This window comes from Colias eurytheme, chromosome 10, assembly GCF_061535395.1.
Source record: "Colias eurytheme isolate Ceu_HAF_F1 chromosome 10, ilColEury1 Martin Lab GWU primary, whole genome shotgun sequence".
Classification (NCBI taxonomy): Eukaryota; Metazoa; Arthropoda; class Insecta; order Lepidoptera; family Pieridae; genus Colias; species Colias eurytheme.
Genome location: NC_142989.1, coordinates 8,857,595 through 8,884,719, shown reverse-complemented (window position 1 = coordinate 8,884,719; position 27,125 = coordinate 8,857,595). Strand labels below are relative to the sequence as shown.

The following is a 27,125-nucleotide window of genomic DNA, read 5'->3' as shown; positions in this document are numbered from 1 at the left end:
AAATAACTAAATATTTCAAGCACCGCATAATGAAATATTTCGTGTAACGCCGAATTATTATAATATTTAGCATTCCCAAAACCAATACTAATCGTTCGTATCGTAAAATACGAATTGAATTAGTTAATTGATACTACATTAAAGCTTAATATATTTTCAATTAGTACATCCAATTTTATACAGATAATTTAAAGCTCCATTGAAATTCATTAATTGGCATTCGCTACTAAACATGCATAATTGATAGGTTCTGTAAATGTGTAATGTTATATGTAATCCCGGACGTACCGAAATTCACTATAATAGATTAGTGGTTGTATTTCAAAGTTTGGTTTAATTATATTCCATCTGTTTATCTTTTATCCAGGTATTAAAGGGCTTCGTTTATAGGATTATCATCATTTGTTTAATGCGTTAGAATTTACATTTATTTTTATTAATCGCTTTGTATTGGATTTAGGGCTTTTTACGATGTAAAATCTTCATTTTCATATTTGTATGTGCTTTCCTCAATAACTATATTGTAATTGTATAAAGAAATAGCGTAAAAGTTGAAATTTTTCGAAATTTTCATTTATAGAAATAAACCTTAATTTGACTTTAAACTTTTATTTTAATATTGTTCGATTTTATTGCACACGAGTCTTACACAATTTTTTTTATTCCAGGGTTGACACTAACACCGTTCGTTCGTCACTGGCAGCCCGCGGAGTACAAGCCGCTAGGGCTGCGCCGGCGGCGGGCGGCGGCGCCCCGGCCTCCGCCGTCCACACCTCTGCGATTGTCGTTCAAAGCACATAACAGGTACTAATGTGATATGTTTATATTTATTGAGGCTTTTTTTAATATGAAATCATGACATTTGGAATCATACTTCAGATTTTTATGACAGTTTTTAAGCTTTAACAGATGAAGTTGGATGCACTAAAATGTTATTGTGATTATTTAAAAACAGTACTTATACAGGGTGTAATCGTTAAGTGTGCACAGGCGATTATTTCGTAACTATTACAGATATCAAAAAACTCTAAACTGATATCGAAAGTACATTACCTAATGAGTAAAATGACAATAATAACTTTTTAAAAATAAAACGGGAAATATCCAAAAACTTTACATTAAACACTCCCTGATTACACCCTGTATACTAGCTTAAGCATTACAACAGCTAATGGTGAACGAAACTTTATCTATAATAACAATATTTTCTATTAAAAGTTAGTCGTATATACCTAATGGTAAAACTATATCATGAATTAATTAACCAACGCATGTCAAAACCAATTAATTTCTAACTTGTTCGAGTACATGTGAACAAATAACAACACAAACTAGAAATATTTGCGGATTTTTAACGAAAACCACACAACAATGACTGTTTATAATGAAGTTTTCAACTGAAAGCGTCGAGTGAAATCAAACGAACAATACGCCTCGATTTCATATTAATACCATGAAAACGGAAAATCACTTTTGTTTCGCTAACGATACTTTCAATATACGGAACGCGACGCAAATGCAAATATGTGTAAAGCTCTTCGGTGTTTTTTCATACTAATTTTATTAAACTTATCCGTCTCGAAGGGAAATAATTTATACGTGTCGACTTTATAATGTATGTTTTGTAGATTACTTTATTATTAGTACTAGGTTTTAAACAAAAAAGTTAAACGTGGTTGCTTTCTTGTTATCGCTTTTACACAATACATTGATAATTTAAAGTCTTTTTCATGTGAATTTATAGACCATGCTCTCGCTTTAAGTATTCGAAACGAGATATTAAGATAATGCGTTAAAACTCTATCTCTTTAATTACTAATTAATATATTTACATTACGTCCAACCTTAACAAGAATATCACAAAGCTCCCTTCATATATAATGTCGATCACCTTCCCACTATCTTTATTCCCTCAACCGCGATTAACAAAGCCGTTCATTTCACGTAATGCCCCATAAACTCGCATATATATGGACTATGGAGGTATATGTAAATGTTCGTGGACGAATACGACTCGCCGCAAGCCAGTCAATCGAACGTGTCCCAGACTAATCCATTTGTGAGTACAACCTCCATTCCCTTAATTAAAACGTTCCGACCGACCCCTTCACGGCTCTTTATTTTATACACTATTGAAAATAGATAAACTTTCCCGTTTTATATTAGTGCTACATGAGATCACGCTATTACGATGCTAATAAGCAACTCTCTTTGATATGGTTCCTACTGCATTAACTATCAGTTTATAGTATGTATTCAGTTTTATCTGCTGATACTATCGACTCGTATAATAAATTGTAAGACGGGTCTTTCTTTTCAAAACTTTGGTGTTTTTTGTTATATAGAGCAATCTCTATATTGTGTATAAATTAATAGACGTAAACATACATACATACTTATATAAATGGAACAGTTCATATGTATTGTACTGCCTTTTCCAGACCATTTTCTATCTGTCTTTCATACTTCCATAACCCACTGTCCACTGTATATCCATTAATTTAAATTATCGGGGGTAATTAACCTCCGTTCTTAATTTCGTATATTATATCAGTTCATTACGCTTTAATAAATGAAATTCATCCTACAAAAAGACATCTATGTGCTCATAAACTTTCACATTAAATTATTATCGATAAACGAGTCATTGTGTGTTCATGAACATCCGTTCCATCTCTTTGTGTATAAATGTCACAGAAACTTTAATTCAAAGGGTTGAACGGGACTTAATACTAGCATCATAATGGTAACAGTAATAGCATGACTGATTATCAACAATTGAGGTCACATAACAATCGATCAAGAGAGGATATGGTCAATTGCCAATCAGACAGTTAAGGGTTTGATCGAGGACCACAATTGCCTTATCATTTAAAATATCTAGGCTAAACGATCGCTATACAGCTGTAGTCAATAGGACTAGATGTTAAGTTGATAATCTCCTTTGAAAAGCATAAAGGCATTAAGGTATTGAAGCCGAGGTTTAACACAATGCTAATACAAGGCAACAATACGTATAGAATAGTTCATTTCAGTAATAGTGACGAGAATTGTATTTGTACCTTTATGACTTGGAAACGTATGAAATACTAGCTTTCCGCCTGCGGCTTCGCCCGCGTTTTCAAAAAAAAACCCGCATAGTTCCCGTTCCCGTGGGATTTCCGGGATAAAACCTAGCCTATGTCAGTCAGAAATGATGTAGCTTTCCAACAGTGAAAGAATTTTTCAAATCTGCCAAGTAGTTTCGGAGCCTATTCAATTCATACAAACAAACAAACAAACAAAAAATCAAACCTTTCCTCTTTATAATATTAGTATAGATAATTCAATTACGTTTCTTATTATTTACTAAGCTAAAAAATTACTGGAATAGACAATACTCATATTATGGTTTACCAAAATAGTCAAAAGATGTTTAATGTTAAAACGTATTTTTTTTATTTGTGAACTACTCGAGTACTTTAGAACCATTAAAAATTCTCCAATAGGTAATATTTAATAAACTGTAAAGATGAAAGCCAACGAACCAAAGTAACTGCAGCTACTGACTCGAATCGGATAAATGATTTAACCCTTAAATTGATTTCGTCAGTTTTAAAGGACATAGTATTTACACACATGCTGGCGCTGTTATAGCAGACCTAAGCATTGCCAATCGGTATATTGGGAAGGTACTAGCTATGTCCTTCGCGTACATGTAGGTTTTTTTACCAAAGCGAAGTAGAGTCGCGAATGGTGACCATTTGAAAATTGCAAAAAACGGATCTCTTGACTCTCCCGATAAAATTGATAATAACTGTAAGTATTTTGGCTATTTTGCTTTTAATGTTATATTATTAGTTAGAATACGATTGTAAGTATAGTATTTTGACATAATTTTTACATATTTTACAATATTTGGAATACAAATCTTAGTTTATATACGATGTCCCATAAAACGGACGTTGACAACTTGGAGTATATACTAGGGTATTCTTCACATGTCCTATGTAACGGACGTTGCCAATAAGGCCCTCCATTTTCAACGTCATCATTTTGATATATTTTTCTCTATTTTTAATATGTTTTAGAGGAGCATGACTTGGCAATCAATAAAAAATTCCCTCCCTACCTCTGGCGGAAGCTGAAGAGTCTGGCGTTGAGTTAAGATGACGATTTTGAAGGAAATGTAGACCTACGGGAGTGATTTCACTATGATAACAGTGTCAATCATTTACCCCCAGCACCATACCTTCGGAATTATACGACATATTGATTTGAGACACAATGAAGACCCAAAAAGTCAGAATTTTTACCATCAACAAAATATTATTGCTGCAGAATTACAGCCATTACATGCGGTGCGAGATGAATCTTCCCTACTTCTCAGTAGTTCTTCAGCCACAGCATGATGTTACTTACCAGAAATACCACCCAATGTTTGAAAATTTAAATAATAATACCTTACAAATTAAAAAACTGGCAGAAAATGGATATAATATATGCCAAAGAATCCAAAAAAAGCGATTTAAATTTCCTGTTTGTTTTGGTACCTCAAGCATGGTATACGACTTCTTTGCATACGATGAAGCAAACACATTTCAATCTGTACAATATAAGGAATGGGAAGAGGACTTTCTTAGTGTATTAGATAAGTTCTCAGGCTATGTAATACTATTTCTATTCCAATTCTTAGCATATTCTTAGGCTGTGATTTTTGGTAGTGTCGTTTTTTAAAATCCATTATTTTTAACGATATCGTTAAAGTTTTAACCAACATTTTAAGACAGATGTTTGAAAAGCTTATTCTAGATCGTTCATAATTATAATTTGATAATAATTTTGAATTACAGAGTTGAAAATGTGCATTGTATTCATGTACCACGGTTGCAGGAATAATGTGCAATGTCCGTTATATGTGACGGTTCGAACATGTACATATAATTGGCAATGTCCGTTTTATGTGACATAGTGAAAACAATAGAAAAAATTAAAATTTTTAATTTTTTTTTTCATTTTCCTCTTTTCTATCCTAATTCCAACACATCCTCCAAATTTGGACATTATAAACACAAGTTATCTAGGGGTGACAATTTAAGGGTTAACTTGATGCAATTTTCCTTCTCTTCCACTCGAGGATAAAGATGATAGGATTGAAAAACTTATTTTAACATCATATAAAATGTTCTTTTTGATGAAATAAATACGAACTTTTCGATCATTTAACATTTCAAAGCCTTAAAACTGGTTTGATAAATTCGAACTGCATTATAAATATATTAAAAGTAAAAATAGAAACTAAAATAATCTGTGTTGTATGTTAAAAATATGCAGAATTTTATTAAATATACTCTTTGTTTGCTAAATAAACTGTGGCAATCAAACCAACAAAGCTTTTATTGATTTTTCTTTCGGCAAACACTCGAATGTGGGATTTAGAAAGTTTTATTGTAAGGGACGCGAGCGTCAAAGTAACTTCTGAACTCAGTGTTAGATTATTTCGTAGATGGGACGTGCCCAAAAATTTCTAACAATATCACAAACACTGCTCAACTGCGAGGTAATCCATGAGACTGCTATGGAAGTTTTTACGACAAATTGCAAAAATATTTCCGAAGGTTCAGCCCCAAACCTTTCGTCGGAATCTCGCCGAGCTTCGAGTTTAATAATAAAAGTACGAATTTGCGAACGACGATCGTATCCAGACGAGCTCGAACGCTTAATAAAACCAAGTAATTACAGCTTGTCAAATTCAGAGCCGAAATGTTATGAATTCCTGTCCTGCTTCTGTTGAACAATTTCAATACTATGCGAATTTACAGCTTATTTGTTTTAACTTTGTTAAACACGGATCAGAGATACAACAACATTAAATAATAAATGTAATCCTTATCGGAAGGGATAAATCGAGAACAATTTCTATTGTTACGTAAACGAGGAGGCAAAGCTTGTGTTTGGGATTGGGTATTTGCGTCTGGCGTCCGCACAGATTCACAAAGCACTGACTTAATATTCCCACGGCTTCTGTAATCAACAATGCGGCAGGTCGGCGCCCCGGGACAGCCTGCTTGTTACCAGAAATGAGTAATGGCTTCGGGAAATTGCGTTCCCTAATAACTTCTTTCAGAGTTTTCAGTGTTGAGTCCCCCAAATAAGGATGGACGAGCGAATGTTGGACTCGCTAATAAAAGTTGGTAATTTACGCCGTCACTTTGTTTTGATTAAAGGCTCGCTTAATCACTGTCGCGTTTGATAAACGCTGATTCAAAGAGCGAGAGGATTGATTTTCTTACAGGTATATTTAAGCTTATTAAAAGGTATTTCGTGTAAACCGTTTAGTAGAGGCAATAAAGCTGTAAACAATTTAATCATTTTGCCAGCAATTCGTCAATAATCTTCCTTCTTCTGCGAGATTATAAAATTTCGAAAATTTGTATAGCAAACATTTTTTTTAAATTTAGCACAATATATCCTTATTTATAAGAACTATCCTTTAAGAATCACGGATGAACTTGAACTTATAGATACGCTATTTCCAAACCACATTCGTGATTAAAAATAGAAATAGAATTCGACCAAAATATATTTGGGAAACTAACTTAACAAGTGCTAAAAATAAACCGTCTATATCTAAAAGTAAAACGATTGCCATTTTTCTTGCAAACAATTCCGCAAACACACGAAAACTTTATCCACACGAGATTTAGCGAAATATCAGAGGTAATTGATCGTCTCCACGGATATCGAATTAATAAAGAAAGTAAAATAAGCCGCACATTAATCTTATTACTCCTCCCGAACGGGGATCCAAATGAAGTTGTTGGGAAAGTTGGCTTATTAATATTTATTCAAGTAGGTAAACAATCACGGCTTCCAAATTCACCGAGTCTGATGTTCAGGTAATTAATTGGATTAGAACACCAGGTTTGCAGACAATTAGGCCAGCGAAAATTCACTTTTGACGAAAATTAATAAAGTTGCAGAGTTATATTGAGGAAAGTGCTCTAGAATTGATTCTGATTACCATAATGAGGTAGAATGAACACCACTTTATGGTATACAAATAGATCTTCAATAATGAATTGAGTTTATAAAAAAGATTCGTTCAAGACCATGAGGATTCCTTATGGTGGAGGACTATTCGCTCGCTCATTCATTTTACACGGGATTATTTTTTTACCTATGCCTACTCTTATAAACGTACAGACAACAGATAAATGATAGTTTATAAAGCAAATGTGATATCTCGAAAATATGTAAATAAGATTTAGGTCGTTATTCTATCGACAAAAGATATTATTTTATTTTGACTATAGGGACTAGGTATATTCAGCTCTCAAAGGACACTGAAGGACAAATTATTATTAATTGAAATAATTGCTGGACCATGCCCATAAAATACATAAATATCTTCATATTAAGAATATTCAATAAAAATATGCATTTAAGCTTTTTCGTTTCAATATCGCTGCCAAGCGTCCCTGTATCTTTCACAGTATGCAAATGTTCGAATGAATATTAATAAATATGGAAAATATTAAATTTAAAAAAGTCATCAATCCCGACCAACGAGTAAATTGTATGAAAACCGTAATGTGTAAGCTCCATTAAGCAAAGAAATATTAATAACTTGTCATAAATTGTATACAAAGAAAATTGGTAACCCACTTCAATTTAGCAACAATGATGTAATTCACAGTTCTTGCTCTTAATCGCTTAATTGCGTGATCAAAATTTTAACTAAAGTTTCCAGCGTAGATAGGCTGTAATAAAAACACTATGATACGTGCCTGTGTAAGATACAGAGTGTGATTTTGTGCCAATTTATAGATTCTTAATATTGGATACTCATTATAGAATAATTTTAAAAGTTTTTTCTTTCGCATGCAGAGTTATCAGTTTATATGTATCTAATAATAACTTCTATTAACATCACAAATGTAGTTACATATTCGATAATTCCATACATCGTTTTGCTAAAATCGCTTGCAATAATCATCTCCCTGTACAATTAATACAAAACTACTAAAACCAAAGTCTACGTACTTACGTAGTCAACAATTCCAAAAAGCACGCAGGGTTATATTTTAGCATGCGTCCGAACAGGACATTTTTACGACGTCACATCTTCAGGTGTTAAAATGTAGATCGGCGCAGCCACTATAACTCAGAGTAGACTTACGTAACATAAATTTACTACCTCCACGTGACTATTGTAGTTTGAACTTTCTAACTTTAAAACACTGGTTATATTACCTCATGATATATAGTGAGTACGCTCCTTTATAGCTGGATATCTACGAAATCACTTCTCTAGTTTAACTTGCGATTTATAATGAGATTAAAGCAGATTCATAACTTTTCCTTGTGTGTTCGGAACAGGAATGTTAACGAACTAAATTATTGAATTCATATGTAGGACTAGGTATTACGATGTAAATGTTCGCTAGAATAGTATTTGGCATTTGCGTTTAAATGAACTTGTTTTCGGATATTGTATTCGCAAATATCTTGATTTACTGAAAATTTACTAGTGTACAGTAATTAATGAAATGTATGGTTAATTTCAAATATCAAACAAATTTATAGATATATGACTTCATAATACCTAATCCATACTTCCCGGATAATACACAATAAATATTAAATAAAGATATCGACACGATCTCTACAATTCAAAAGCCTGAACGACACTTAATTTCCAAGAAAAGACAAGTCGATGTTGTGCCTTATCATTTATCAGTTCGCTTTATTTTCCAAACACTTAAGTTGTGTAACAAAAAGAGCCATGACCAACACCAAACAATTTTATAAACGCGTTTTATCACTATAAAAGCTTTTTACTCACATAATTTAAATAACTTATTTTATAGTTATGAATTACTATCCATTGCACAATTAATATTATGTACTTCGTGATAATAGTATGTATTAGCATATAAAAACAAGAATATACTACCAACCTGATATGTAATGAGCATGTGTGTATTTAGCCTATGTAATATTATAATAAATTTAACTTATATGTAATACCCGTTCGTATATTCACAGTACGAAGTAGCATATAAAATGTTCAATGGTAATAGATATGTAATAATGTAACCATAAAACGTATATGCTTGCTCCAGGGAATTCCGGCTAGTCCTCCAGCCGGACCCCAGTTCGGTGTTCGCTGAAGACGTGCAGTTCCATTCCACCGCCGGGCCCATGGACTACAACACCGCTCATGTGTACTCGGGGAAGCTTGAAGGTAATTATGTTATAATTGTTTACTCAGCTTTATGGTATAATAGATAATGAAATGATTAAAAGGCGAGGTAATAAGATTCAGGCTCTACCTATCTATTTATCCAAAGTCCGCCACTAATTTAGTCAAATTCAGATCATTTATTGCATACCTACACATTTTTACATATATATTAGTAACCTTATGCAGGTATTGCAATTTGCAATACAATAGGTCAATTATTTCACTTTTTATTTGTGATGATTAGGCATTCAAACAAACAAATTTGCTCGTGGTTCCTTCTATAACCCCGTTTGAAATATTGAGCTCAAATAAGAATTATTTATCTTTAACTGCGTCGTTAAAAAGCAGATTAATTCGGATGTTGCTATATTGACCCCGTTCCAAAAATTTAGGTTACCCCACCCTCAATACGATCGTAAAGGGGGAGTGGGTGGGAAGTAACGACGATGCAATGGAGGACAATAAACAAGTTAAGGAAATTTACATAACAATTAAATACATCTTATACGTGTGATATATCGCGATCGTGACCTAATTCTGCCTCCAGTATGATTTGTACCTCAGTAGTCACAGTCAGTATCATCTTGGATTTATATATATTGCCGAGCGAAGGTTCGTAGGCTGGTCACGTAAACTGTGGTTCGTTTTGCTTCGATTCATACAATCATCTCAACAATAGGCAAATCCGTGATATAAATTGTACATTCTCATGAAAAATATGTTTACTTATTACAAAAAAGATGCGGTCGTATTTGGTTGAGGATTAAAAGGCTCTTGTTCAATGTTGTTTATCATATCGTATTTCGTAAATACAAATTATTAATTTCATAAATCATAATTCAGCCTTCTACTTTTTCTTGGCAAAATTCTGTTTAAATTCTCAATACATTTCCATAGCAACGATTCCAGTTTAAAACTCACTATGCCTTTAATTTTCCAAGTCGTTAAAACAATAAATTAAACACAAGGCAAAAGTTCCATTCAGAAGCTAACTTAATAAACGAAATTACGAGGTGCGACCCATCTGCTACGTGGAGACAAAGTGAATTTTGATGAAATTAGTTCACAAGTTTAATAGAGTACAAGTCTCGGTTTGACTGTTCTTGTATTTGTCATCATGATGCCGACATTAATACCCGTCTATGACATTGCTGGGCTACCGGGGGGTAAACGGATGCAAACCCACACACATATTAACCGTTTGTATGTACAGTTTGTTTGTATGTACAGTTTACGCGTAATGTTGAAATAAACATTTGCAGACAAGGTTTTTTATTTGTGTCTTCTCTGTAGCAGCTGTTTTCTGAAGAAATATTTATTCTTTATATTATGATTAAAAAACCGTTCCTAGAAGAAGTCTTTTTGTATGAGTAAATGTTTGAGTTCGAGTTTTGAGTTTACCTACGAAGCACCTTAAAGATTACTAATATAGAATAAACTACATCAGACATAAAGTGGATTTCATTACTAAGTGCTAACTATACCTTAATTAAGCCATCAATAATTTCAAAAGATTTAGAATTCAAAGACAAATAGAGCTTGTAATTACTGTTATTTATGAGCGGTTTTCACCCCTCCGGCTGAGTGCAAGTTGTGATTTTAATTCATCGAAAACCCCAGGGCTCTTTGCACCTCGCATTAGTTTGCATAAAATATAGCCGGCCATTCATTAAAGCGTCCCCAGTTGTTTGAGATTCAAAGAGCAATTTTGTAATAGTCTTTCATTTCATTATTAACTTTATTTATGTATATTATTCATAGTTATTTAAAATTATTCTTTTCAGATGACGAAACTTCTCATGTGTATGGAGTTATTACAGCGGAGGGTCTCTTCGATGGTACAATATGGACCTCGACTGAAGAGTACTATGTAGAGCCAATATCTCGATACAATGTTGATCATCCGAACATGCACAGCGTCATCTACAGACGATCTGATGTCGACCACCCTCACAACAACAGAGATACCACACATTGTGCTTCTCATCTTCTTCACATTAAAGGAACTATCGGGCAACACGGAGAACTATTTAACTTCACTCAAGAATTAAGTATAACAGAAATTCCATTTAACAATAAGACAGAAGATTTAGGAACTGAAATAAACAGACGAAAAAAGAGATGGCTTCCAGAAGATGAAATGCAAGATGATCAGCCAAAGAAGAATCCTGATTTACCGCTAGATTTAGACGTTCCGTACACTAGTAATAGCGATCCTTTCGATAAATTTAGCACGCGAAAACCGAAGACCAAAATCGATAAAAGTAACCTCATCACAAAAGTACGACTCGATTCGGAGGAATCGAGACCGAAACCAAAGACTCACGTGGAAGTGATAAAAACTAAAGCAGGTGTAGTGACTGTTAGTAAAGATATTGTTAAGAAGGAGCCAGTTGGATATACAATACTGTCAGCGAATGCCAGCGATGACGGAAGACACGTCAATAAACGGGCAACAGTTGATCCTAGAAAAACTACTTGTCTAGTCTATTTACAGGCAGATCACATGTTCTATCAACGTTACGGCTCCGAGGAAGCCTGTATTGAAGTAATGACACGACATGTGCAGAAAGTTAATGCCATATATAAAGTAACAGGTGCGTTTAATGAATTCCTTGAAGATTAAACTAATATGTAAACTAGGTTACGATGTTATTTATTACAATAGTTATACGAAGACCAATGTTGTTAACTGTGCTTTCTTTACCTTGCAGATTTTAATCAGGATGGGAAAGCAGATAATATAACGTTCATGATAAAAAGGATAAAAGTTCACACTTTAGACGCGCTTAAAGACCCCGCGTATCGCTTTCCGAATAATTATGGCGTCGAGAAATATCTAGAGCTTTTTTCAGGTACGTCTTTTTACGAATTTTTTTATTCAAAGTTTGTATAATTTACGACTAAACAAGAATATATTTAGCGTAATAACATTATTACTCATGTACATAGTATGTAATTTATAAAAAACCTACAAACATTCTAGTTAGTAGATTTACATAACAGTCACATTACAATATATTCTTATTATAAATATTAAGTAACAGCTTCTAGTTATTTAAGAACATCACATTTTAACATTAGTAATGAACTGATCTTCCCCAATATATTTATAGATTTAGTAAGTAGTATATTCGAAAACGATCGCCAATTATATTTCTCGAGTAATAAAAGTTAATAGACCCACGTCTGACGCTGTCCAAAGCAGCCAGGCCAAATAAAAATATAATTTGGTAAGCGTTTTCTTTATGACAACCCAATTATAATGGGATCACAAATATAATCGACCCATAATGCTGATAAGTCTGTTCAGGAGGATAGTCGTAAACTCCTAAATAATGGGTTTTTATTTCAGAGGAAGATTACGACGCATTTTGCTTAGCGTATATGTTTACGTACCGTGATTTCGAGATGGGCACACTGGGCTTGGCCTGGACTGGAGACCTCAAGAATGCTGGTGGCGTTTGTGAAAAAAACGGAGTAAGTAACATTTAATTATGTCTTCGTTAGCGTTATAAATGATTATATATTTCGACTTGACGAATACGTAGATAGGCACTTTTATTTTACCCAATGATAGACTCGATATTTTGAAATTTTTACCGTTGACTTTAGTATAAAGAATTATTTATATGTCGTTTAAAGTGCAATACTATATAACTAGTATACAAATACTAAGAAGTGGCTTAAAATTTGTCTTAATTACAATCAAACACACTACCTATTCGATATAACATCGTCAAAAGGAAAATCAATAAAGAAGCAGCCAAATTAGAGAATCAAAAACCAAATCAAACCAACCATAAAAGTTTTCATTACATGCAAATTTGATTGATTAATTTATTCCGACACCATTTACTTCAGCATTACAGAGGCAGCATGAAGTCTTTGAACACGGGCATCGTGACCCTCCTTAATTACGGCAAGCACGTGCCGCCAGCGGTGTCCCACGTGACTCTGGCTCATGAGATCGGCCATAATTTCGGCTCGCCGGTAAGTGGTATATTTTGGAGAAAAGCAATGAAAATAAGGGAGATATCTAGATAGGTGGTCTTTAAATAATTTGATCTGAAGTGTTTTACTGTACAATAATATACTTTCGCGCTATTAAATTGGTATGGAAATAACCAATAAATGTTTTTAACACAAATAATGATTACGTTTCGGGGAAATTTATGAATGAATTAAAGCGGAAAAACCAACAATTAGCTTTCAATGTTTACATGTGAAAATATTATTGTACCACCTCTACTCGGAAGACCGCTATTAAAAGCAACAACATATCAAACGATACACCGCAATTATAATGACGTTTCGTACCCAATTATTTCTGAGAATTTCGTCCATTATCGATAATATCGACGTAGTAAGTTGTTATATAACAAATATCTTTGTAAGTTGTTGATATTGTATTTTTATTTGTTACATATTTCCGATATTATGTTGACTTAATAACATTTTAAATGTTGAATGATAGAAGGCATTAGAATTCGTTCTATGTTTGTATGTGAAAATTGTATTTGTTTGTGATTCAGGCAGAGGATTCTCTGCCTGAAAAACCCAATGACAGAATCCCCTACGTTAGAAAGATGTAGACCTAAAATTGTTTTCAGGCTTTATATTCTTAAAGACTAAAATTAGAACATAGAATTTCTATGGTCACATCTATAAATTTACACCATTTTATGCATTTTGTTTAATACTAATTATTTTTTATTCCAGCATGACCCAGAAGTATGTACGCCATTCGGCGAAGACGGTAACTACATAATGTTCGCAAGAGCCACGAGCGGCGATCGTAAGAATAACAATAAATTTTCGCCTTGCTCCTTACGAGCAATAGATCCAGTACTTAATAATAAAGCACGTTCGCCCAAGGGATGTTTCACAGGTGAGATATTTTTCCTATCTTAATTTATAGTTTGGGACGTAATGAGAACTTCTACTTTATATGAAAACTTTTTAAAATCTTACTTATTAACCAATCCACGAACCATGATGAAAATTGCCAATAAAACAAAGAAGTCACAACTTATTAATCACTTTAAAATATCCTAGAAATTCAAAATTACACTTACCCATATATAATGATTCACCAGAATTAAAGGCTGCTGATCTGGGGGCACGGTAGTGCTCCCGCCAAGACGAGCCAAGCGAGGCGCACGGGCACTACCTACCTTTTCTCGAAGCGCTTCGACGTTTTTTTGAATTACATATACTCCTAATCCTGCTAAAAATAAAACACCTATTACAGAACCGCAACCAGCAATTTGCGGCAACGGTGTGGTGGAAGAAGGGGAAGAGTGCGACTGTGGCTGGGCGTCCGAGTGCACGGATGTGTGCTGCCGGCCGCAAGCTGTCAGACCGCACTATAAGCCATGCACGCTCACGGAGCATAGCGTGTGCAGTCCTAGTCAGGTATGATCCTATTCTGATGTGAAAGTGAAAAAAAGACGTGTGGCACTCGGGGACTGCCGCGGTAAAGCTATTTCATGCTATGCCTTCAAGCCACACCTCCGCGCCCGTCCCCGTGGGGAGCGTGAGGTTTTTCGTTACGGAATTTCTGGATTCGGTCCCCGCGCTCAAGGCCCGCGAAAGAAGCTATGCAATAGCTTAAAAAGCTCCATTTTTGCAGACACTATACGCCAAGACATACGTAACATACGCATGAACGCTCTGAATCATATAGAAAGAATGGGATAAATTCTGCTGTGAAAGTGAAAAGCTCTGTTTTATCTTACATGCCAGAACGTTTTGTGTATGGGTCAGTCATCTAGAAATATCGGGCTGAATGAAAAACCAAGTACCAAGTCTTTAAAATTCATTTGCAACAGTGTACACTTTGCACAGACTACAAAATATATAGCATAATTAGACGCTGTCTACTGACCAGCAAAAACTAACTATCTATTATAGGACACAGATATGCACACTGTCCACTTACAAAATAACTTTCACACCAAACATAAAACATTCCAGGGTCCTTGCTGCACATCATCTTGTACGCTCAAGTTCGGTGACAAGTGTCGTTCTGACAACGGGTGTCGTGACGCCGCACATTGTGACGGCAAGCGAGCCGCCTGCCCCGCTAGCAGGCACAAGCCGAATAGGACGAGATGTGATAGAGAGCTTGTGTGCTTTATGGGAGTGAGTATTAGGGCCTAATGGGGCCTAGCCTTTATAGTTGTACAATATTAGGCTGCTTTTAAACGCGTGGCCAAAGGAAATTCCTATAAGACATTTGACGCGGTAAAAAGTAGCCTACGAATCGCAAAAATCTCATTGTTCCGTTCGCGTTGTAACATAAAATCAAGAAAATCAATTCAAATGTAATAATATTCTCAATTTTTGATGGTTTTGCCAAATATGTAAAATCAGTAAAGTTCCGTGCCTTTTTTAAGTTTTCAACCTGTGCTAGTGTATGATTGTTTTTAATCACTATTCAACTGCAAATGTTTTTTTGAAGTGAAAACTTCTTTAGCGGCGTTGAGCACTTTTTCTGTAATGGGTATAAAATCTTAAACTCGCGTCAGGACACGTGACCTGATCGAAAAAGCGTAAGACGGATACCATTCCAAAATATCAAACATGCTCAACGTTAATAATCAAGTTTTCACTTCTGCCGGAGTGCAACCCGTCTTTTTTTTCCTTATTTTCCAATGTTTTGACTCCCAGGAGTGTACCGGCTCAATCTGCCTCGCATACGGACTGGAGTCGTGCCAATGCAGGCCGCACAATAGCGACCCGCGGTCCGCGTGCGAGCTGTGCTGCCGCAAGCCGGGCGGGCCCTGCGAGTCGTCCTTCCGATGGAACACGCCGCCCTTTGATGTGCCCGATATGTATGCGAAACCGGGCACGCCCTGCAATGACTATAATGGGTACGTACTAAGTAGATCTATGCCATTGAGATAATATTATGGAGGAGACACCACGAACATAATCTGTGCGCTTTTTTTTTGCTCTAAGTTTTAAAAATTATTATCTAGTTAGGTACTTACCGATGAAAAGTTATGTTAGTCACTTTTCCGTATTATTTGTATTATTTGTGCAATATCGTAACACACACGAAAGCATATTTGATGCGTTTCACTTTAAAACAAATAAAAAATGGGCGTGCAGTTACGCCATATGGCGTATGTTGAGCGGAACATAAGTGATGTAAGCGGTGTCGTCTCCATATGTATATCTCAATGATCTATGCAGTTCAAGTCTAAACGGGTCTATAGAGGACGGAGAACCCGTCGAGAGTGAGTTGTAATGCTGCGAATGTAACCTTAATTCTGATGACAGTCATAAAAGCTTAAATTATCTACTACTCGTATCTATCAATACAAGTGAAATAGGTGCTAACACAAGTGCCAATACATGGTGTAATAAATTTCACTTAATAAAGATTGACACGTATGAATGTGTAACACCAAACCACCTCAAACTTAAACAATATTGTTCAGCATAAACTACCGAAGAAATCGGTGATCTTGTTGGCGGGTGATTTTAATCTGCCTCTCATCCAATGGAAATCAGATACAAACAAAGATCTAGTCCCTACCTGCTCGTCAAATCCAATCGACAATCTGCTAATTGACACCCTTTCATTCAATAGTCTCCACTAAATAAATCCTATCACAAACATTAATGACCGCACGCTAGATCTTATTGTCACTAACGCAAAAGACTCATCTCAAGTTATGATCAATCCATTCCCCCTTGTAAAAATTGATAATCATCACCCTCCTTTAGACATACATATCAAACTAAAAAACTACAAACCACCCAAAATTAATAAGTTTCCTAGCCTCAATTTTTCTAAGGCAGACTACAATAAAATCAAAGAGGAATTAGATAAAATATGTTGGGATAGCTATTTTGAATCTAAACAAACAGTTGACGAAACAGTTGATACATTCTATAGTATTTTAACTCCCATAATAACACAATACACGCAAGGGCGTGTTGTGGGCGTTCAATAGATTTTCTATTGTGTCTGTGATTCCGGGACTGAGGGATTAATAGACTTAAATCTGAGGCAAAGGCTCAAATAAAAAAAGACCCAAAATACTTCTGGTCTTTTATAAAATCCTTAAGATCAAATAGTAGGGACATTCCTGATGAAATGTATCTTGACGACCGAAACGTTCAAGGCGGGCACAATATCTGTAATCTCTTTTCTGAATACTTCCACTCCATATACAATAGTAAACTTGCACCCCATTCAGTAGATTTCGCTATGACACCCTTCACTAACAATGGATCTCTCGGCTCTTGCAACATCTCTGAAAATGAAATCTACAAATCACTTCAAGGAATAGACATTAACAAGGGACCAGGCCCAGACGGAATCGCTCCCCTGTTCTTAAAAACTTGTTCTGCGCATCTCACAAAGCCTCTGTACCACATCTACAATAAATCTATCTCCCTCGGCCATTTTCCGACTAAATGGAAAATTGCCCACATCACTCCAATACACAAAAAAGGTGATCACAGTGATGTTAAGAATTATAGGCCGATATCAATACTGTCAGCCTTGGGTAAACTGTTCGAATCCATAATTTACAACAGATTTTATTTTCATCTCAAACCTCTGTTTGACCCCTGTCGACACGGTTTTCTTCCGGGGCGTTCAACCATGTCTAATCTTTTGGAATACGTCAGCGACATCAATGAAGAGCTCGAAAAACAAAATGAAATTTATGCTATCTACACCGATTTCTCCAAGGCATTTGACATGGTTGATCATAGCCTTCTTGTCCAAAAATTGTACCACGCAGGTATTTGCGGCTCTCTGCTCAGATGGTGCGAATCATATCTTCGTAATAGGTCCCAATTAGTTGTACTCAGAGGTTACAAGTCAGTCGCTCGACCAGTACCCTCAGGTGTACCTCAAGGCTCTCACCTCGGTCCACTCTTTTTTCTACTATACGTTAACGACCTAGGTGCCAAAATTACGTCTAAGTACCAAATGTTCGCCGACGATCTCAAATTGTATAGGGTAATAAAAAACCATGAAGATACTTTAGCATTACAAAACGATATCAACAGCATTACATTATGGTGCGCAAAAAATAACATGTTCCTTAACGTATCTAAGTGTTATCATATGAAATTCACAAGGAAACGTAATCCACTTCATGTAACTTACTCTATTGATAACATTCCAATCGGTGAAGTCACGAACATTCGCGATCTCGGTATTGTGGTGGACACAAAAGTCGACTTTCGCGAGCACATAGACTCGGTAGCAACAAGGGCCGCACGCCTTTCTGGATTCATCATTAGACAAAGCAAATTCTTTAATGACTCTGAAGTACCAGTATTGCTTTTTAATTGCTACGTACGATCTCTCCTCGAATACCCTGTGTGGAATCCTACTTATGCCGTACACATACAGCGGCTGGAACGGATACAGAAACAATTCCTGTACCACCTAACTTTCACTCACAATCTTTGCCGTAACCTAACGTCTTATTCTTCTAGACTTATGCACTTTAAAATGAAATCGCTTGAAAGCAGACGGACCCTTTCTGATATCGTGTTTCTATACAAAATTATAAATGGTAAAATAGATAATTCTCAATTATTAGGAAAAAATTAGCATACATGTACCAAGGCCATTCAGCCGTCCCACTAACATGAAAACGTTTAGTCTTCCCTTTTGTCGTACAAACTACGCTCAACACTCGTCATTGCACCGCATGTGTTCAGCTTACAACGAAAAAGTATGTAATAACGTCGATATATTTAGCGCATCCCTAAATTCATTTAAAAAATTAGTTTCCAAAATTGCATAAATATTGTATTTAAATTGATCCATAATGTTATTTTTCTAAATTATGTTAATATTGTAATAATGTAAATATGTATTCGCGTACTTATTACTGCAGGCTGTGTTCACCTCTAGAAGGTCTAGCACCTATTACTTGTGATGTATCATAGAATAACCATATCTATTTTTGTAGTGCTATGTCCAGTTTGGTGAACCTAATAAAAAAAAAAAAAACACTAGGTAGTTATTGCAAAGTTTAGTATGAAAACCTTGTGACTATAATCAATGTGTTAAATATAACATTCATACGTATTACAATAGGCATGACGAAAGATTTTGAAATCCTCTTCCATAATGTGTGTATACGTTTACTATACAAGAAAAACCCTATATTTCGGTAATATACTTAAATTTAACGAAGATAAAAGCCATTTTTTCAAAAAATATTTATTAACTGTGCCAAAACAGTTCGCAGGTGTCATGGCGTAGGCGTGACGTCACTCTTTAGTAAATACGTAATTATTTGTACGCATTGCGAAGAAAATTAAAAAAAATATTTATTTAATGTGTGTTATAGAAACGAATTTCAAAGTTGATATGTGGTGTGCAGTATTTCAGTGTGAAAATAATGCTCAAAAATGTGTTAGTAATTATTTCAAGCGAGAAAATAATAAGAAATGATTGTATAAAGTTGGCGCGGAGAACCCCGAACCACGTATTCGTGAATTCGCAATTATATTTCTGTTCTGAGTCGATAAAGCATACGTGAAACAATAGAAAATAAATAAAAATGCGTATTGAGAATACGCATTTTTATTTATTTTACATATTCATAACAACAAAACACATCTGACGTGAGTTGTTTACTTAAGCGTGACGTCACGCGTGTTTTAGTCAAAATGGCCAACTGCAGAATTTCAATGTTTTATTTTATTGATAATCTCATTAATCTTAATGTTTTTAAGTCACTATATTTAATTTATTTATTATACATTTTCCCTTAAAAACACTAATACGATCATTTATGGATACTGTCGTCATGCCTATTACTATTTTAATGTAAAGTGCAAAAACTCGTGACTATAAACGTGTATCACTTGTAGTGTGCCAAAAAAACGTGTGACTATCATTGAGTTACATGTACTACGTACTAGAGAGGACATCGCTACTACACTTTTTTTAAAACGAGTTAGAGTCAATCGTCTCAAACTCAATTTTTATTTGTTACATTGATTGGTTTTAATTTATAAGAAATAAGATGCAGAATATCTACAAAGTGTATGACTCCCTAGCCGCCCCGCGCCGCCGCGCTTGTCGCACAGATTTTGTTCGTGGTGCCCACTCTAGTAACCTCAATGGTGACTATAATAATATTTAACACGTGTTGTAGTTACTGCGACGTGTTCCAACGCTGCCGCGAGGTGGACCCGTCGGGCCCGCTGGCCACGCTGCGCAAGCTGCTGCTGTCGGACGAGAGCCTCGCCGGCTTCAGGCGCTGGGTGCTGCGCCACTGGTACGCCGTGCTGCTCATACTGCTCGCCGTTGTTGCGCTCCTGGTACGTCATATTGTATAACACGTGTTGTAGTTACTGCGACGTGTTCCAACGCTGCCGCGAGGTGGACCCGTCGGGCCCGCTGGCCACGCTGCGCAAGCTGCTGCTGTCGGACGAGAGCCTCGCCGGCTTCAGGCGCTGGGTGCTGCGCCACTGGTACGCCGTGCTGCTCATACTGCTCGCCGTTGTTGCGCTCCTGGTACGTCATATTGTATAACACGTGTTGTAGTTACTGCGACGTGTTCCAACGCTGCCGCGAGGTGGACCCGTCGGGCCCGCTGGCCACGCTGCGCAAGCTGCTGCTGTCGGACGAGAGCCTCGCCGGCTTCAGGCGCTGGGTGCTGCGCCACTGGTACGCCGTGCTGCTCATACTGCTCGCCGTTGTTGCGCTCCTGGTACGTCATATTGTATAACACGTGTTGTAGTTACTGCGACGTGTTCCAACGCTGCCGCGAGGTGGACCCGTCGGGCCCGCTGGCCACGCTGCGCAAGTGACGTTGTCACGTCTTATAATTCGATAGAGCCGGCTGCACGCACGAAAAAACATGACTCATGCGGCGTTACCTCGCTCTGAGGCGTTCCGTGTAAGGCTTGAAGTGCAAGCGAGAGCGCGGAACGAGCGACAAAGAAGCACAATCGGACGTTGTCACGTTCAACTATCGTCAGTAAACCGACTTTACAGACAACCAATTTTTTATTGTATATTTTTACCACTTTTTGAAGTGTGTCGAGCACGTGTCAGAAGTGAAACTTCTTTGGCAAAATTCAAAGATGCCAAAATCGTCGCCTGACGTGGCGGTATTGCCATGACGCGACCTTGAAATTTTACTCTGAACGCGCCTAAAGAAGTTTCACTTCAAAAAATAATCTTTTTTAATTTGAAAATAAAATATATAAACATAAATAAAGAAAGAAAAATATTTGATAAATTATCTGTTAAGGCAGATTGTGTATAGATGGTTCTGTATTATGAAAATTAAAATTAAGTGTATTATATTAAATTAAATGTACTTTTCATCAAATTTTTCACAGGACCACTGTTCTAAACCATTATTTATGTAATTAGCTTAAATATAATAATAAATATATGGAAAAGGAATCAATAGGAAATGAGTTTGGAACTGTGGTCTAAATTTAGAAAATTAAATTTTATCTTTATTCTTCTTTTTCAACTTCAATAATGTTGTAGAATATATTTTTCACAAAAAAATTTTTTTTTTCTTAGCGCTGTTGCAGAATTTTAGACTCTGTAACAGAAATCGAGGTTAAGGAATAGAATCACGTTCTTAGTCCAAGGTATTAAAAAACAATGGAATCTGTTTGTCGCCAGATCCATAAAGCCAGCATAAAGAGGTTTATTCATTAGTTATAAGCTACTTATCATTGAGAATTTGTATAATAATTACTCATGAATCCGTATTAAGTAGTAAGAGCTAGAATTAAAGCTAGAATGTTTCAAGTATTAGATATTGAATTATAAAAGTTATGATACTATGCTTGAAAATTATGTATGATGATATGATATGATGTACATGATGATAGAAAAGAGAAGCTTTACAAATTATCTTGTATTCTATTTAGGTGATTTACATAATAGCTGCACAATTTCTCAAAATTAAAAAAGTGCTATATATCCAAAATTAATGAATTTTCTCATAAATATTTCAGGTGGCCAGTACCCGTTTCCTGGGTCGTCACGCTAAGAAGATCAAATCAGTCACAATCATTCACTCATCCACTACAGAAACCGTCCGTCTGCCTGATGCCGCTGACCAGATGATTGTACATACTGCTGTCAGGTGAGTCATATTTTCAAAATTATTTTAACTGTAGCACAATACGAATGATATTTTTTATAATATGTGTACACACATCGTATCCAGTTGATTTATTTATTACTTTATATTAAAAAAAAATTATAGTCAGTAGTCTGATCTATTTACTGGTCTTTGATAATATTTTCTAGATTTTTTATTTAATTGCAATATCGCTATTGCTATGATGATATTTCATACAATCTTTTTTATCAAGCAGATTTTCATTGGTTTGTTGTTATAGGTCGAAGCTTCCTCTAAAGAAGAAGGTGGCACTCCGCACACGCGCCTATAGAGGCAAGAAGGATCAAACAAATAAACAGAGTGACAAAGCGTCGCCTTCGCATGCCGCTAAGAACGGCAAGAAACGGGTATGTAAAACGTCTTTTACAATTTTTTACCCGAAAATTATTTTTATCTTTAATAAAAATACGATTTTAAAATAAGTAAGATTCTGTTATATAAAAATATTTATTGTTTTTCAGAAACCAACTCCGCAGGCGAAATTAGATGATGCTATTAAAGTAGCTAAAGAAGCGACTGCCGTTGTAACCAATGCAGATGGGAAGTCGCCGAAACACGTGATATTATCTAAACATAAGGGTAAAGTCAAGAAAAGAAAGCTAAAAATGAAGAAAGAAACAATAGATTACAGTTCAATGCAAAAACACCCGTCTTCGCCGATAAAGGACACTGAAGCTTTAACTAAAGTTCAGAAGTGGCTTCTCAGCTCACCCGAACCTTCGTCAATACCCAAGTCAAAATCAATACCCGTAGGACTTACTGAAAGAACACATAGACAAATCTCCAAAGGCTCGCGAAAAACGAGACCTTCTAAGAGCGCAACAAATCTGTTCTCCGGAGAAAAAGCAAGACTACAAGTAGTTTTTAAACCCCCATTTAGATTTAGTGTCAAAATCTGTAAAAGCGACAAAACTAAAGTCGTTCTAGATAAGTCTTCGAAACCCGAACTCGAAAGAAAACGCCACGATTCACTACCTCAACAGACTTGCCCCGCTGATCTTGGAAAATCGAATCTCAATATTAAACCCAAACATTTAAATTCAAATAAAAATACAATAGACAATACAACGAACGCCCAAACCTCGGACGCGCCTCAGCCAGAGAATGTCAGTCACGGGTATGAAAACTTGCTACCTCGCAGTACAAGTGATTGCAAACTGGGGAAGAAATCCTCGGAAACTAAAGTTCGAGCTGGCCACAAGAAGAGCAACTCTGTAGGTCAAAAATGCGACACGACCGAGAGTCGCCAAAACCTCATCTCTCAAGATGAGTTTGACAACACTCACGTTTATGAAAACGTCGTGTTGTCACAAGATATGTTCGTTCCAAAGAGTTGTAGTATGCCACGAAGGCAAAACTCCGCCGTCATATCTCGGCAGAGCAGTTATGGCCATCTACCTCGAGCTCAAATCCGCCCACATAGACATAGTACTAACAATATAAGCAGGTCTCGAAATAATAGCAACAGTGGACTAGAACACTTTTACAATATCATCGAGACGTTGAGGCGAGACAACGCAAACACATGTAACACGAACACCAGCAGTTCCTCTGGAAGTAGTCGCGAGATTTCCAAGGGCAGCATAAAACACGGGATTAGAACGTCCCGACAAAATAGTCTAGTCGACGGCCGACCGAGTATTTCTGAGACTGCCAAATTAAAAAGACAACTCAGTGAAATAGAGCTTGATAAATCACAAAACAACGATAATAAGCTTAGGGGCTTCCAATTAGTAGTGGGCAAAGAAAAGCTTAAGCGGCAGTTGAGTGACAATGAACTGACGAGGTCACGCTTGCAGCTGGCGATGCCGATGTCCGCGGGAGCCGAACCGCGGCAGCCATTTTGTTGGAATAAACGATCCAGTTTAGATTGTGATGAGTCATTGCCGGCGAACCGCGTGTCGAAACCTCGAAACAACACAAAGCGCACCACATACACGTTCGGCGAACTGAAGAACACCGTCCCGAATGCCAGCGAAGCGTCGACAGCAGACGGCATACACATCTCACCAGAAGAATTCCTCAAAATAATCGATAACTAACATTCCGTGTGGACATTTAGGTGTAATATTTTTACGAACAAAATAATCGCTGTGTAAATTGTTAGGTATTTGCGATGTGTATCTATTGCTAATTAATGTAAATATTGTATTCGCTTCTTTAATATTAAGAATGAACAAACCTGCCACTGAAACAGACCATTGTTTAGTTAAAGTGTGTTCTCATTGTAAAATGCCTCAATAAGAAAAAGGAAAAACCTGAGTTAATTTGGAACCACTAACGATCGATTTGAAGTTTATTCGTTTCGTTCATCTTTGTTTTAAAAGGATGAAAAATAAATTGTGTATGTAAATTAAAGGATTTTAATTAATATTAAATATTGTTCACAAAGTTTATTCATTTAGTCGTTCGTTGTCGTCGAATCTTCTATCTCGGATAGTAACTTCATATTATTTTTATTAAAACAGTAAATTATGTAAATTATTTACTTAAACTACCAATGGTCTTGTTTCACTGTATGATCTCTATAAATGAATCTCTATTTTTTCTACATAACCTATTGTACAAAATGACTCATACCTATGTAAAGTGTTCATATAGTATTATTTCAAATTATTCGTGTATGTATTTTTCTTTTAGTTTTTCATATTATTTTCTTTACAAACTAACTAATATTTCTGGCATTATTTCGATGTTGAACTATATTATAATATTATGAATAAGTAACGTAATGTGGTAAGTACAATAAAATAATAATTATCAAGCTACTGAATTTCGCTTTTTATATTTTATTTTAAATGTCTGTCAATTAAATATGTCAATCTGTTATAAACATTAAAATATTTTATATAATTCCTTTAAAATATCCACACAAAACTGCTAAATGCCAATATCGTAATAAAGTTAGGGCCACGGAACGTATTTGATTAATGCAAGAATATAAATAACATATATGTACTCTCTCTATCGATCTATTTATCTTCACCTAATATTATTTCAGGCAACGTTATTTCGCCGTATAATTAAACAAAATATATTGATAATTGTTTATGTTCCTCGAAAACCAATAAAAGAATCTTGTATTAATCGATACGCAACGATAATCAAAAAATATAATATTTGAAGCTTTTTAACATTAAAAATATTTTTCTATAAATTTTAATAACAGAAAAATAGCAAAGCAAATTTCAGCAGTTTATTTGCAATAACAATTAATGTCTGAGATGGAATTTGTATTTACGTAATTCACTGTATTAGAGGGACAATATTTAAGTACATAGAGCCACGTTGATCGAATGTTTTATATTATTAAATAGTAATTTTGTAAACTCTCTAAATTATTACTAGGTAAGAAAATATATAGGTATTATGTAGTTGTGTTCCCGCCTAAGTTTACAAGCTGTAAAATTATGTGATAGCTCGGTTATTTTACAAAGTTTTTTTTTGCAACAATACAGTAACATTTTTGCGATAACCGTATGTTATTATGTGGTAGCTGTGTTTTTTACGTAAGCGTTTATTTTTAATCGGCAAATGTTCTGTCTCAGGTATTGTAAATTGCGACACTAACTAGGTCTGGCGGACGTTGCGTTGACGTCGCGATGCTTTCCCACTAAGCAAAAGCGTCTATGAGCTTCGTAATAGGAAAGTAAGGGTAAAAAGTATTGTAATGTAAAAATGATTTCTAAGATGATACTCAAAGTATTGGACGTGTTACAAATTTGTATTTGAAAGTTATTTCCTACGGGTGTTGCTACTTCGATAGTTTGTTTTAAAGCATTCGCTTGTTAACAGATCGATGTTTAACTAATAAAAGGTAGTTAGCTTTTACTCCAGTATCCGATCATAATAATTTAGATTATAATAGCGTGTTGTTTTTGATCTTAAAATCGGACATTATGTACCATGTATTTAAATGTAATTAACTCAGCTATGGAACTATTAAATGGTTTTGTAGATATTTATCGATATCGGCTATTTGTTTTAATTATATCTGTTTACACAGGTAATCTGATGTATATTTGAAGAAATTAATTAAATATTGGTTCCAAGTGCCTTACGAGCAAATTATTACATTCCTACGATCATTCCACGCAAATCCTTATTTAAAAAATGTTATCGTGGCATTCATTATTCAATCTCCTGTTTTTACTGTGTATTATATTTATGAAATCCGTAACAATATTAATTGTTTAGACTTTATTATATTATGTACGTTATTATAGTTGTATTTCCAGTACTTAATTAGACTGTGATAGAATATGTTTGAAAATACTATGTTTATTTTTCTTTATCAGTTAAGACTATGTAAAATCAACAGTATATTACTCATTATGAATACAAATTTGTAATAAATTCATTTTCTAACATTTTACTATTTTTTCTGTATTTTATAAATAAATAAAAGGAATCCAATTTATTTTTGTCTTTTTTTTTATAACGATTACCATCTGTGATTACCATGGTAAACTTCGACTTAGGCTGACATTCCTATTTTATTTAATAACTTGTCTTGCCATTAAAAAGCGGGAAAATTTTGTTTTTACTTGTACATCAGAAAACAAAAACACCCGTAGAATTAAATATTCTTCAGATGTACCTATCTATACTAATATTATAAAGGTAAAGAGTTTGTTTGTTTGTTTGAACGCGCTAATCTCGGGAACTACTGGTCCGATTTGAAAAATTCTCTCGATGTTAGATAGCAGATTTATCGATGACTATACATCATCTCGCTAAGA

The 27,125-nt window shown here is 35.2% G+C and overlaps 1 protein-coding gene across 1 annotated transcript in view; it reads left to right on the top strand.

Annotated features, from left to right (window-relative positions):
• LOC149905353 (uncharacterized) overlaps positions 1–26,803 on the top strand; it is a 117,095-nt gene extending 90,292 nt beyond the window's left edge. The window contains exons 2-15 of the mRNA XM_090106113.1: positions 669–804; positions 9,108–9,229; positions 11,014–11,826; positions 11,944–12,084; positions 12,585–12,709; positions 13,094–13,222; positions 13,952–14,120; positions 14,484–14,647; positions 15,209–15,376; positions 15,905–16,107; positions 20,383–20,548; positions 22,214–22,344; positions 22,604–22,730; positions 22,845–26,803. Of these exons, the coding sequence (XP_089962239.1) occupies positions 669–804; positions 9,108–9,229; positions 11,014–11,826; positions 11,944–12,084; positions 12,585–12,709; positions 13,094–13,222; positions 13,952–14,120; positions 14,484–14,647; positions 15,209–15,376; positions 15,905–16,107; positions 20,383–20,548; positions 22,214–22,344; positions 22,604–22,730; positions 22,845–24,425 (4,175 nt within the window). The 3' untranslated portion in view covers positions 24,426–26,803. The remainder of the gene's footprint in view (positions 1–668; positions 805–9,107; positions 9,230–11,013; positions 11,827–11,943; positions 12,085–12,584; positions 12,710–13,093; positions 13,223–13,951; positions 14,121–14,483; positions 14,648–15,208; positions 15,377–15,904; positions 16,108–20,382; positions 20,549–22,213; positions 22,345–22,603; positions 22,731–22,844) is intronic.
• The last annotated feature ends 322 nt before the right edge of the window (positions 26,804–27,125 follow it).